The 15,637-nt window shown below is 32.7% G+C and overlaps 1 protein-coding gene across 12 annotated transcripts in view; it reads right to left on the bottom strand.

Annotated features, from left to right (window-relative positions):
• LOC127291230 (putative sodium-dependent multivitamin transporter) overlaps positions 1-15,637 on the bottom strand; it is a 425,330-nt gene that overhangs the window by 100,671 nt on the left and 309,022 nt on the right. For 10 of the 12 annotated variants that reach the window (XM_051320226.1, XM_051320223.1, XM_051320221.1 and 7 more), the window contains one exon: positions 10,605-10,984. The exons of the other annotated variants lie outside the window; for them this stretch is intronic. In XM_051320226.1, the coding sequence (XP_051176183.1) occupies positions 10,708-10,984 (277 nt within the window). In that variant the 3' untranslated portion in view covers positions 10,605-10,707. Of the gene's footprint in view, positions 1-10,604; positions 10,985-15,637 lie in introns of those variants that run through there. 12 annotated transcript variants of the gene reach the window in all.

Consider the following 15,637-nt stretch of genomic DNA (forward strand, 5'->3'; position numbering starts at 1 on the left):
GATTTAACCCAATGGTGCTGGCACCAAAAATTTTCTTCTTGTTTTTTATTCTCCAGTGCATATAACCACATGGTGATTGTTCGAACCGGGCTGGTAAAGTGGGGGACACAACTTCACCTTTCAGGACAGTATTTAAAAGGTCATCGACCATCTTATGAACCCTCAACCAAAAGCTGTTTTGACAACAAAAATTTCAGGTAGAAACCTTTGAGAACCCTAATTATCAAAGTAAAGATATATATGTATATATAATCTAATAGTAATGAGAAAATTCAAGTACTAAGAAAATGTGAATGAATGACGGAATGAACACAAAGATTATTATACTATAATAATAATTACACTACCGAAATTGTGCGATCTCTGCTTTTTCAACAACTATATGTAGGATTTCAAATTTAAGATGACATTTTATTTAAATCCATATAATTATAACAGGTTTAGAAATTGAATTTGTACATGAAATAACATTAATAAAAGTTTATAGCTCAATTCGGGCATTCATCACACGACTCACGACCATTACGACGGCTCGCACAGGACTGCTGTTCATTCCATAATACAGAAAAATAATCCTAGTGTGACACACGAAATCTAATCACCTATACACTCAAATCAATCTCGAGTCAAGACATTTACAGAGTGGCATATTCTATCTAACCTACACTCGGCCGTCCTGCACAACACATTCGTCCCGAATGTTCACCACCTACACCACTATTATACGAATTCTATTCGTTGTCATAAAAATCACCAAAATCGTCGTCATTATAAGAAATCCACGGTTTCATGAAATCAACTGAAGTGGACGTTTCCATGAGTCCCTCATGTTCTCCAACCTTATGCACCAAATAACGATGATTCCGCAAGACTTTAGAGACCTCGTATGGACCAAGATTCTTGTGAGCGAACTTCATTCCTGGCCCTTGTTGTGTGCGTTTTATCGCTACCAATTCGCCCTCTTTATATACATTAGCCTTCTTCCTTTTTTTATTAAAAGATCATCGGTTCTCTTCTTGGACCTTTTTTATATTCTCACTTGCGCTTGCACAAAGTTCATCCCTCTCTTTTTGAAATGCATGAACAAACTCCTCCAGCAATTCCTTAATCTCCGGATTATCCTGGAAACGTGGTCGAATCCCCAATAAAACATTAAAAGGCGACATTCCAATACTCCTATGCGTCGTAGCATTCAAATATAGTTGGGCAGTGTCTAAGTGTTTGAACCACTTATCTGGTTTTGGAGCAGACAATTTGGTAATGAGGGGTATCACAGTTCTATTTGCCCTCTCCACTTGTCCATTTCCCCTCGGCACACCAGTCACAATGAGAGAATGTTCAATGTTCTGATCACTACAATAATTGGCAAATTACTTCGACGTGAAGGCCGTTCCTCTGTCAGACACTATTCTTCGAGGGTTTCCATAAATCACTGACAACTTTGTCAGGCGAGAAATCACTTCCACTGCACTGGTACTTTTCACCGAAAATAACCATGTAAACTTGGTAAACGCGTCTGTAACGACCAATATATGCCGATAAGACTTCTTTGTTGATAGTAGTGGTCCAAAATGATCAACATGAAAAGTATCCATCGGCACACATCCTTTCTCAATAGGCATCAGAAAACCTTTCTGTTTTCCACTCTTCTTTTCAGTAAGAATGCAGGGCACACAACTCCGGATCACAGCTTCAACCTTTGACTTCAATCCAGGCATCCAGTAATCAAATCTCACCAGGGCTTCCGTCTTGGGTGTCGAAAAATGTCCCTGATCATGTGCTCGTCTAATAATTTGCGTTTGCATTCTTTTAGGAACAACCATCTTGACCTCGTTATCCTCTTCCTTGAAAACAAGTCCTCCTCGAAGCACAAATCCAGAAATCTGTTTTTTTCTAGCGAAGATCTCAAATTCTCGAATTTCAGAATCGTCGTGCTGTGCTTTTCTTAACGCGGCTAGCAGTCCCACTTCGCACTCATCGATGACAAGACATGAAGGGAGGGGATTTCGGCTGAGGGCGTCAACGTGAGGCATACTCTTACCCGGCCGATGCTCGATAGAATAATTAAATTCCTCGAGTGCTAACGCCCATCGCGCAACGCGCACACACAAGTCCCTTTTGCTCATGGTGAGGGTAAACGCGCGACAATCCGTCACAATTTTAAAGTCAATGCCGAGCAGATACACGCGAAACTTCCTGAGCGACTTGATAATAGCGAGAACTTCTAACTCGTAACTTGTGTAATTCTCCTCGGCAGGAGTAGTCTTTTCACTCGCGTAAAAGATAGGATGCCACTTTTGATCTTCACTATTCTTTTGGAACAGAATCGCCCCAAATCCTAACTTGGACGCATCTGTATGAAGTTCGGTTTCCGCACCAACACGATACAAATTCAACACAGGTTTTGCACTGAGTACGGCCTTCAATTGTTGAAAGGCTTGCTTCTGGGCGTTTCCGAACTGAAATCTCACTCCCGATCGCAACATCGGAGTAAGCGGCCTCGCTACCATAGAATATCCAGTGACAAATTTTCGGAAATATCCGCTCAATCCTAAAAAGCTCTGCAATTGTTGAATATTCTTAGGCTTAGGAAATCGATGCACTGCTTCAGTTTTTCGCTCCGAAGGTCGGACGGAACCGTTCTCGATAATATGTCCCAGAAACTCGACTCTCTTTACCAGAAACTCGCACTTTTCCCAGTTAATGTTTAATCCGGCCTCACTAGCGACTTTCAATACTTTTTTAATTCGCTCTGATCCCGATTGTTCGTCGAGCGACGGAATAATAATATCGTCCATGTACACTATTACAGTACCGTCTTCAATCAGTTCCCGCAACACTGTATTGACATACCGTTGAAACACCGCAGGTGAATTACAGAGTCCGAACGGTACTCTGTTGAACTCATACGTTCCATCCGGCACAATAAACGCGGTATATTTTCGACTTTCTTCGCTAATTGGCACATGAAAAAAACCGTTCGTCAAGTCCAACACTGAAAAAATCTTCGCGCTCTGTAAGCGATGAAGCTGATCCTCGATTAAAGGAAGGGGATATCGATCCTTTATAATTTTTTTTATTTACAAGTCTATAGTCCACACATAACCGATAAGTCCCGTTTTTTTCGAGCTAATACCACTGGACTTGCATAATCGGAGGTGGAACGTCGCGCTATTTTCTTTTCCAACCATTCACCGATTTAGGCATTCACTATCTTCCTTTCAAATGGTGCCAAGCGCCTTGCAGGTGAATAAACTGGATCGTCATCTTTAAGAATCAGCCTCATTTTAACTTGACACTCCACTTCGTCACTCGGTTTATAATCACTCACGAGCTTTTGTAAATCCCGTCTTACTACACTGTCCTGAATATGCGACACATTTACCTCATTTACTTCGACGGCACTCGTTACTTCAATATTAAAAATCTCCGTAACTTCCGAATCAAAAGTGTCAGACGACTCGAGTGGTTTAATAGTCACTTTATCCGCTTTAACATTCAAATCAACTAAATCTAAAAAGTCAGTCCCGATCAACATCTTATGTCGCGTAATGGTATCCGAAACAACGCGTATAAGGATAGGATAAACGTGTCCATCGACTTTAATCTGCGTCTTAAATTCTCCAATCGTCTCGTTAACACTAGCACCCACACCCTCAAATTTGATCTTACTCGATTGTAACTGTGGAGCACCGATCCTAAGATATTCGTCTTCCCTCATAATACAAATATTACTACCCGTGTCGATTAACGCCTCCACTTCGTGATTTTCAATAGAAACTTCTTTCGGGTGTTTTCGTCCGGATGTCAATACTACCGCACAACTTTTTTTAGATGCATCACCTTTTTTTGGACAACTGACAGCTATGTGACCATATTCTTGACACGCAAAACACTTCGAACAACGAGATTTATTAGGGCAAGACACTCATATGATCGCGCATTCCACAATTATAGCACCGCTTCACTAAACCTCGAGCTCTACTCTCGTCCTTTTCACCAGCTTTTCCTGACTGGTCCAGCTTCCTTGGTCCTCCACCTCGAACGTCGTGTTTTCCAGCTCCAGATGTAAACGTACTTGAACTTCGTCCTCGTAGCGTAACCTTCTCGAAAGCCTCCGTAAGATCATTTACACAAGTGAACTGCTGTATGCGCGCTTGATCGCGCAGCATATCGTCAGTGATACCTTCCACGATATATTCTAGAATTTCGTCATCAGCAATTGGCACACGATTCCCTAGAATAATCTTTTCGTGCGTATATTCGCGAAACGACTCATCCTTCTTCCACACTCGATTTTAAAATTAAAATTTATTCCGCTTTAATTTGCTTCACAACTCACAAACAGCACAAAATCGTCACAGTTTTTGTTCAAATGTTAGAGCGAAATCTCACCAGCACTTCTACGATATTACAGCGCAATTGCATCTGCGAAACTCCAAACACGTGGCAACATTCAACACTATATGCATCACAGGGACTTCTCACAAAACGATACTACAAAAATTCTATTTCCATCCTGGACGAGCCCCCAAGTGTAGAATTTCAAATTTAAGATGACATTTCATTTAAATCCATATAATTATAACAGGTTTGGAAATAGAATTTGTACATTAAATAACATTAATAAAAGTTTATAGCCCAATTCGGGCATTCATCACACGACTCACGACCATTACGACGGCTCGCATGTGCACGTGCACGTGCACCTACATATAAAACTGTTCAAATCTTCAAAAATATTAAAACTGATATTTTTTCCTCTTTATTTTATTAAAGCTAATAAAATTCTGAAAGAAATGACACCTTGAGAAAGAGAATATGTTAATTTTTCAATTAGATATCTAAGAAAAACCCAATTTTCAATGTTTTTACTATTTTTTTTATATCTCTGGCAAAAATTAATATTTTTAAACGTTCTTAGGCTCATTGAAATCGTATTTTGTTACGCAATTCAAGTTATATAAAACAATTCATGTACACATTCTTTCCTAGCGTATGCAAACCGTGAAATTTGGCTCATAAAATGTCAAAAAATTTAAATTTAATTCTACAATAAAATATAATGTTTAAAAATCAAGTAAATATATCATTCTAAACTTCTCTGATTTATGTAAGTAAATTTAAAATTTATACATTTTACTGATTAGTTTTTGTCATATAAATATTAATCACAATTTTTTGACATTTTATGAGCCAACTTTCACGGTTTGCATACGCTAGATTAGAATGTGTACATGAATTGTTTTATATAATTTGAATTGCATAACAAAATACGATTTCAATGAGCCTAAGAACGTTTAAAAATATTAATTTTTGCCAGAGAAATAAAAAAATAGTAAAGACATTGAAAACGGGGTTTTTCTTAGATATCTAATTGAAAAATTAACATATTCTCTTTGTCAAGGTGTCATTTCTTTCAGAATTTTATTAACTTTAATAAAATAAAGAGGGAAAAATTTTAGTTTTAATATTTTTGAAGATTTGACCAGTTTTATAGTTGTTGTAACTACTTAAAAAAAATTCCCAGTCATTTTCCTGTCATAAATTATTTTTTCGGTCATATAAAAAGAGGCAAGGGAGTATGTCAAAATGATCTTATTATATGACCGAAACAATTTTAATGCTGCTGCCTCAGTAAGGGAATACGAGGAACGTCATCCTGATTGGAATAAGCCGTGAAGAAATGTTATTCTTGCAGCAGTCATGGTTCAAGGATAGATTCTAACTCTAAATCATGGTTTCAGGATTGACCATGGTTCGAGTCTAGATTCAGACTTTGCATCATGGATCAAGACTTAATCATGTATCAAAGATTGATTGTGACTCTAAATCATGGCTCCACGTTTGATCATGACTCGAGTCTAGATTCCAACTCTTGTTTTATGTAACAAAACTGGATCATGGTTCAAGTCATAAACATGACTAACGGATTGATAAGGCTTAAGGAATGAATCTGACACTAAATCATGGCTACAGGATTGATCATATCACTAGTCTAGAATCAGACTTTGGTTCATGGATCAAGACTTAAACAAGGCTCAAGACTTGATTGTGTCTCTGAATCATGGCTCGAGGATTGATTATGATTGGAGTATAGATTCTATCTCTTGCATATTGCACAAGACTGGATCATGAATCAAGACATAAACATGACTCAAGGCTTGATCATGTATTAAGTCTAGATGTAGACCTGGTCACCCCGGAGATGATACGCAACAGCATTGACAATCTCGTGAGCAGGGCGGAATGCTGCATCGAAGTGGAAGGTGGACATTTCGAACAATTGCTGTAATCTTTATGATTGTGACATTATTAATATAACATTATCATCAGTAATTATTACTATTATTATTATTATTATGACTATTAATATTATTATTAGTATTACATTATTATAAAATCCATAATTAAATACAACATCTACTACTTCTAGTATTACTCCATCTTTTGACGAAATATTTTATATTTTGAAAATAAAAATAGTAATTTACAACAGCAAATTTTTACTCAAAACGTCATGTTCAAAAATCTTTTTCATTATTTAAAAAAGTTATGAAAATAAGGAGAAAAGAGCACTTCAGTGTACTTTTTAAATTAACTTCCCGAAAATTAAAATTTATATTCATCTGTGTGTCAGTATGTCCATTAGTTGGTATTTCTGAATGTATGTTTGTCCGTAAGTCTGCTTGTCTGTATAACTGTCTATACGTATGTGTGTTAAATAAACCCCGATTTACGCGAATTCGACTTACACGGGCGTCGCTCGGTCCCACCTGTCGCGTAAGTCCGGGGTATTACTGTATACTCGTATGTCTGTATGTATGACCTTGTGTACGTCTGTATGTCTGACTGTGTACCCGTATGCCTGTATGTCCGTATGTATGTTTGTCTGTATGTCCGAATGTCAAAACGAAAAAGAAACTTCGATAAAACTTTTTCATTTGTACAGAAAACTGAAAATGAAAACTGTATTTTTGGTTATATTTTCTTGGAGACTTTTTTTCATCTCGAATTTGGTTTATGTTAGTCTTTGTACCACCCGTTGAAATATCAATTTTGTGAAATAATAATTTTAAACATTATATTATTATTTATTACATGGTTGCGAACTTTAATAAATCCTATAAATTCAAGTGTTTTAAATAATTTTTAAGTAAAATTTTCAATGGAAATCACATGTAAAATTTAATTACAAAATAATATAAAGTTTAAAAAAATTATACGAATTTATAATTAGCTAAAATGTTAAGAAATTGAAAATCTTTATTTTTGACATTTTAATATTATGAAATTAGTTTAAAACAAATGAATTGAAATATTGTTTTGAAAATAGTTGTTGTGTTTTGACACTGCAATATGCAGTACTTAGTACATTGGGTGACCCAAGAAACTTTTAGTGTTGTAGAGGAAAACGAAATTTTAAAAAAAAATCAGGATCATGCTATTGTTAAATGAGGAAACAAAACATATAAAGCCAAAATTGTGGCGATTCATGGTTAGTATTATTTAACTTAAAATTTAATATTTCTTACCTAATTATCTTTAAAGTGGTAGGAGAAAAATTTATTCTCTCAACATCTACCTTATGAATGTAGTAATTTTATATTCTATTTACAACTTTTATTAATTAGAAGGTTTCATATGAATAAAAACGATAATATTCGGACTTTTATTCAAGTTTACGACATTTATTAACACAAACAATTACCATTTTTTTAAAACATACCGAATGGCTACAAAGTCTTATTGTCAATAAACATGAAATTATTGTAGAAAATACCTATATATCGAGTGCCACGGGTAAATATTTTAAAACTACTTTTTATCCACGAAAAATGAACGAAAATTGTGCATTTATTTAGTCAAAAGAAGGGTCATTTAATTCTATTAGCTATCAACAAGAAATGTTTCAATTTAATAAAATTTAATTGGTTATAATTTTTTTACAGATGCATCGACCTCAACAGATACATTTCAGGAATTAACATTTTCAGATTTGCAAACAGATTTATCAAATTTAATGATTATTCAAGAAAAAGAAAACGATATAAAAGCAGGTGAAATTTCTTTAAACAAAGAGGAGAGAGAAAAATTAAATAAATTCAAAAATAATGCTAAGAAAATGATGACAACTCTTTTGATTTTTATATTTGGCAAGGAAAGATTTAAAAAAATGTCACGATCAGGGAAAGGAGATCACGAAGAAATACCAGTCGAATCAATAGCAGCTGTTGCGAGTATTAGATTTACAATTTTTATTTATATACTTCTGTACAAAAGATGTATGTCTGTCTATACGCCTGTATGTTCGTATTTCTGTATGTCCGTTTGTATGTATGTCTGCATGACGGTATGACAAAATGTCTGTAAATCTGCATGTCTGCATTTCGGTATGTCAGTATGTCTGCATGTCTGTTTGTCCGTATGTCTGTAAGTGTATACGTCGACATGTCGCAATGTCTGTAAGTCTGCATGTCGGTATAAGAGTATGTCTGCATGTCCGCAAGTATATATGTTTATATGCCTGTATGTCCGTATGTCTGTTTGTATGTATGTGTATACGCCTGTATGCCGAATGTCCGTATGTCTATTTATTTGAATGTCTGTGTGTCTGTCAGTACTTCTGCATGTTCGTATGTTTGTGTGTCTGTATGCCTGCATACATCTGCATATCGGTATTTTGGAATGTCTGTATGTCTGCATGTCTCGTTGTCCGTATGTCTGTTTGTATGTATGTCTGTTAGTATGTATGTCTGCATGTCCGTATGTCCATTTTTCTGAATGTCTGTCTATATGTCTGCATGTCCGTACGATTGTGTGTCTGTAGGCTTGTCTATACGTCTGCATGTTGGAATGTCTGTATATCTGTTTGTCCGTATGTCTGTTTGTATGTATGTCTGTTAGTATGTATGTCAGAATGTCCTTATGTCTGTATGTCCATTTTTTCACCTTTATGTAGGTATATCTGTATGTCGGTATATCTGTATATCAGTATGTCTATATGTGTGTATGCGTGTATGTCTAAATGTCTGTTTGTTTGTATGTCCGTATCTCTGGTTGTCTGTATGTGTATTTAAGATTTGTGAATTAATATTATTTATTACTTTAGAATATGTGTCCATCAATTGTACAGAAAAAATAACAAGAGATGAAATGTATAGATGTCTTACAAAATTCTCTAATAACCTGAGAAGAAAATGAATATTTCGGATGAATTTACACATTGACGTATTTAGTTCAGAAGAGTTAATTAATTATTTATATAAATCGATGTCAGAAATCAACTTATTAAAAAAAAAGTATTACTTTATGATATTTAAAAAAAAATTAATTTTATAATTGAATAATGAATTTTCACCTGCTCTTTCGAATAGTGCAATTTTTTTCAATTCTAAATCTATCCCTTTTTTGAAAAACAAAAATATAAATTATTTTAATTTTTGTCATAACTAGTGTTGTCCCCAGCTAAGATTATTTGCAACTATGAACTTACAAAGTTGAGGATTCAAGGACGCAATATCTTGGTCTACTGTTACCATCTCATTTTATTTTCCATCTCAAAATATTGATTAAACAAAAAAAGTTTAGGAAAAATCTTATTTTTTTTGCAAAAGAATTGTTATAAATTTTTTGATTTAATTATAAAAAAAAATTAGCTATAAAATCGATAAGAGCGATAAATTTTACATTATAAATGATGCTTGATAGATTAAAAGAAAATTTTGCTTGATATAAAACAAAAGCCGCAAATTCAATGTCGTGTCCTGATAGTCGTTAATAGATTAAAATTTGTTAAAAGAAGAAACACTGCAAATTGAATAATAAAAATATGACTTGATTACTTTCAGAATTATTTTATTCTAAATAATTTAGAAAAATTTTGTATTTCAAAAAACTAATTTCGAATATTGAATCAGCGACCCCAAAAACCCCGATTAACCATTTTCAAGCCAATTGTATTAATTTTTAATAAAGTCGTCCGCCATATTCAATCCGAAATTTTGAATTTTGAATAACTAACTTCCGATTCGTAATCAGCGGCCCTGAAAACCATAGATGAAGTACCTCTTGTATCTATTTATCAAGTGTCCTAATTATGGTACTAAAAGGGTTAAACAATTTTACAATAAATATTTATGTGTTGTTTGATATAATATATGTTTATTAACTGTATGTTTATACAATATATGTTTGATTATAAAAATATAAAAAGAAAAAAATAGTTGCGAACTTCGATCATAACAATTTAAAAAAAATACATATCTCTTCTTTTTTCCTAAGGAACAGTATTTTGAGGTAGCGTTACAGAAATTCAAAAATCGGGTTTTTTTGAGGCACCCTAGTCTAGATTGTGTATATAAAGCTACTAATATTAAAAATTATGAAATGTATTTTATTAAATTATTAAAAGTTGAACCGACTTAACCATCCATATTCAACAAAAATTATTTTCTAGAATGGCATGTTTCTTAACACTCGTCTGAATTGGCAAACATTTTATATACATGTGTAGTTAATTTTTGCTATGTTTCAAATTGACTTGCAATTTAAGATTGACGTAAATTAATTTGGAATATTTTTATAAACCAGAACACAGAATGTAAAAATTTTTAAAATTTTATTTTTTCAGCTAATAAATTAACATCAAATGTATTATAATTAGAATATACAATTAGGCTATTACTATTACTAATTAGGCGATATTTAGAATATTGTACTGCACTTTTCAGGCAGATTTGTGTCAATCCCAACATTATATTTTTGCGATATATTATACGCAGAAAGTCTTCGTTTTCGTCGCATACATTTAGCTATGACAGGAAAAAACAAATCTGGATCTTTTAATTCCTTAGGTTCCTTTCGCACAATATTTTCCAACCAACTGATAAAAAGCCCTATGACGAATGCAACAATAAATCCAATTGGACTATACCACATATACGAAAGTCTGTACAAATAGAAAAAAGAAGTATCGCCCTTCCTGAAAAAAGAACAATGATGATGATTATACTATTTAATTATATATATTATATTTGTTTGATAGAGGGATTAATTATGAACCCTTAGAAATGAGTTTGATACAAAATTTCTTATAAACTATTTTCAATGGACCCTAACCCAGTATTATGTTATTGAAAATTTTAATGATATTCACAAGAAATTAATCCAAGAATCTCTTACAATTTCTTCAGTATCGTGGTATACAAAATATTTTTCCCTGGATGTGAATAATGGTTTACATTGAACAAGGAGATAGTATTCAATAAGGGCAATTTCGTTAAGAAGTTTGTTTGAGGACCCTCATATGTTAGTTGAAAATACAGCTTCAGAGAAGAGGGACTCTAAAGATTCAGTATATACTTATTGGAAAACTGTATTTTACTTCTAGATAGAATTTCTTTTGTATACACGTACTACACGAAGGCTATCCAGGGTAGCTTAAACATTTTTTAATTTGTATCTTGAAAAAAAGACTCAATTCCTCAAGGTTTTTCAAGATAATTATTGTTTGTTAACAAAGTTTAAACAATTTATTATTGCATCTTTTCAAATAAATCAAAATTTGAAAACTGGTACCCCCTGTAACAAAAAATCTAAACGAGATTTTGAGAATTTTTTTGCATGTTGTTAAAAAACATATTCTTCAGTGGAATAATTATCAAACTTTTGAAAATGAAATTTTTTCCCATTTTTTTATAGCCAAAAACTTTTAAAAACTACTGATTTTTAAATTTTGATTTTAACAGGACGCCATTTTGTTTTTTTTAATTCCATGATAATAGTCCACTGGGTATTTATTAATACTAAAAAAAATTTGGTTTTTTGATTTTGGACTATCAGGGTCGGCTCTACAGGGGGTACCGCAAAACCTAACAAATTTTAGACCTCTACTTTGGCGCTCTCTACGAATCGTTATTAACAATGAAAAAACAAATCAATTTTTGCTTTTTCTATTTTTAATAATGTAATTTTAGGAATAAAAAAAGTTTTTAAATTTATATTAAAATTGCTGTGAAAAAAATTGTAAAGAGGTGCCTATTTTTCTTCTTCGCAAACGAAAGTACTCCTTAAAGGACACAAAATAAAGGTGGTGACTCCCCTTAACCCTCCGTCAGTCGCATCTTTTTTTGTAACGCGGTTAGTCGAAAGTGAGAAAGTGTGTGCGAAGGTGTGCGCTTTGTTCAATTTATGAAAAATCGGGCTTATCATTCTGCAATCAAAAAAAGACCATATAAAGCCATGTTAGGCTGCAAAGCAAAAGTAGGACTTGAGTCAACCCTTGTACCGCAAGAAATTCTTAACGTAACGAATCATAAAGGGAAACTTCAAACATTGACTGCTTCGCAAGAAGTTATGACAGAAGACGTACCCTCAACAATTACCGAAATGAGTGAGTTTTCGTCGTTACAACAAAGGAAAGTTTTATTTGCATAGTTTGTGAGAAAGAGACTTCAGGTGCACATACTTGCACTCAATGTGACATGTCAGGTCATGCAATCTGTGATAAAACGGAAAAAATATATGAAACTCATGAAGGAAACATACAATGATTCTCCGGCGACTAGTTTATACTAATCAACAGCTCACTTCACTGTCGTGCTTTCTCTCTCTTTCTCAAACGAGTATACTTGACTCTATTGAAAAATCTATAAATAACCTAACTTTTCTACTTTAAAATGTTGTAATTCAAAAATTAATATGGATACCCCTACTAAAACTTTTTTTATATTATTTCATTAATTCCATTCTACAATATACTCGTTTTTAAAAAAAATTTAAGGAAAACTTTTTAAAAAATTCAATAAAATGTATGAATTTTGCATGTTCAGATAAGGAATCCTATGTTAACTGGTGCAACTTTGAACCCAAATTTCTCATTTTTCAGCATGGCAAGGGGTACTGGGTTTTTTACCACTTATAAAATAAATAAAATGGAACATTTGCCTAGAGTTTAAAGATATTTTAAAGAAAAGTGATTTGCCGGTGAACCACCTTAATAGGTCAGAGGACGGATTTTACAAACTGTGTACTAAAACAGGTGTTTTACAACAATTGTATGTAAGATTGCAATTTAGTGTTTGTAAACAAAATTTTCCCACAAAAACAGATGTCCCTAATTTAAAAATTTCTTTGCGTTAAATGGCAATAAAGCAATCTCTTGGTTTTGATCAGAGATATATACAAAATGTTATTGCAAATCCAGATGCAAAACCAATAGATGTGCTTGCCGTAAAAACAATATCTTTTGCAATTCTAAATATCACCAGTCTTCATCTTGTGCTAATAAATGAGTTTCATTTTATTATGTAATGTATGTAATGTAATGTCGGTGCATTTGTAGGAACGAAAAAAGTTTTGTGAGCGATGTGATTAAACAAGAAAAATGAATATAAGAAACAAGAAATCGGCAAGGTAAGTTTATTGCATATATTGTGGGGTTCATGATTGAAGAAAAAATGAAGTGAAAAATCGAATAGAAAAACATGTCTGGTTATGGCAAGCACAATTCAAAAATGTTACTTCTACTTAGGGTTGGATACATTATACACTCAGGGTTGGACACTTTGTTATTTATGAATTTGACACAATTTATAAATAAATATACAAATAAACATTGACACACACAGCACATATTCTGCAAAAGATATTAGAATAATAATAATAACGTCAAAAATGAAAAAATGAACTTAAAAATTATTTTTATTGTTATTTATTCCAATCTAACAATACATTTTATAAGAAATTTAATAAAATAAAAATTTGTAAGTAATGAATTAGCCATGATTTTGAAATTGATTTAAAATGCTTATTCTGTTTATTCTTTCTCCGTTATTGTAGTTTGTTATTGTGTGAATCTGTATCTGTATTTTAAATTGAAAATTATATTTATACTTATATTTTTTGATATTTACAATATAGTATTTTTATCTCAATTTTATTGTTTATAAATTGTTATTTAATTTTGTAAAAGGTGTGCTTTATTTAGTTATACATTATATTCCATTTTAGTAAAGTCGTTTTTCCGTACTTTAACGAGACTAAGCTCGATAATGTTCACATTAACTAGGTAATCTGCACATGAACTAGTTAACGTTGGAAAAAAGTTTACCTTCGAACTTTAATTGATTTGACTAGGTAATCCACAAATTAACTAGTTAATGTCCACATTAACTGATTTCGGACTTTAATGGTATCATATACACGTACCTACTTAGAAAAACTTAAAAAAAAACAAAAATAAGCAGATATACACCACACTGACGTTATTTGACGTTATTTAAGGTATTTTGAACTCTAATTCTGAATTTGGGGTAAACATTTAAAATTTCAAAAACCCAAATCTAATATGTTTTCTCAAAAGTCACCTATTTTGATATTCACTTGCAACTCGTCACTAGGATTGTTTTTTGGGTAACTAATTACGAATATGAATTCCGTTTGAGTTAAAACTTGTTAAAAATACCGAAATGGCGTTCCTGTTTAAACTAATTGTTTTAAAAGTATACGTTCATTTTAATTACCACAAATTAATATGTCTATATTTTAGGTATCAAGGAACAAGAATATGACAATAAAAATTTGGTTTTTTTAGGTTATTAAGTGGTTATATACAGTCACGATTTTAAAAAATCGATTTTTTTCATTCTCTTAAAGTATATATATTTGCCTACTGTGAAAAAAAATTTTATTAAGATTCGAGAAATATTTTCGAAGTTATAGACAAAACTAGAAAGGCGCGCCGTGGGTGTAGAGCAGGTGCGGCGTCTGTAACGAGTACCTATAGAAATCTGATTCTTTTGTCCCGTCTTCTATATTCTATAGTACAATTTTCGTATGCCTGAGTATATATTCTAGACGAATTCGTTCCCTACCATAGAATACAGAAAAATTTCAGTAATAAATTGAATTCTGAACTGTTAAGTCGTGCGTTCAGTTAAAACTCGTTTGTTTGAAAACCATGTTTTTCAAGTCGGTAAACTCGATTTCTCGAAAACCACTGAACCGATTTAGCTCTAATTTTCACACAAGCTCAATAACTACTTTTATCTGCCCTTAGTCGAAGATCTTTTAAATAAAATTGTAATTTCAATCAACATTTGAAGTAAATTTTTTTTCAAAAAAATGAACCTTAGGGTTCCGTACCCGAAGGGGGAACCCTATTAATGAGACTAGTGAAGCAAGGCATGTACCCCCCCCCCCCTATCAGCCACATGAATTTATCTAGAGGACTGAAATTTGGTACACATATGTATTTTGGCGTGTAGATTACATGAAAAATATAGCAAATCTCACAGGAATTGATTATCATAGATTTGTCAAGGAAAAACTATGAATTTTTTACGAAAAATCCCTAAAAATGACTATGGTTTAATCTCCCTAGCGCACACAATATTTGACCAAGACATACATTTGGTATACATGCGTATTTTTACATGCAGATTACAGGAAAAATATAGCGAGCACGATTGGAATTGATTTTCATATTGTTTTTAAGGAAAACTCATATTTTTAGAAAAAAACATGGATTTTTTGAATAAAAAAAGAAGAAAATTTTATCTTAAGGTATTCAAATTTATAAATTTTTACGTATTTTTACGTGTAGAAATGAAAAAAATACATTGTTTAGCCCTAG

This window comes from Leptopilina boulardi, unplaced genomic scaffold (assembly GCF_019393585.1).
Source record: "Leptopilina boulardi isolate dan_hultmark-lab unplaced genomic scaffold, ZJU_Lbou_2.1 LbouV2_13, whole genome shotgun sequence".
Lineage (NCBI taxonomy): Eukaryota > Metazoa > Arthropoda > Insecta > Hymenoptera > Figitidae > Leptopilina > Leptopilina boulardi.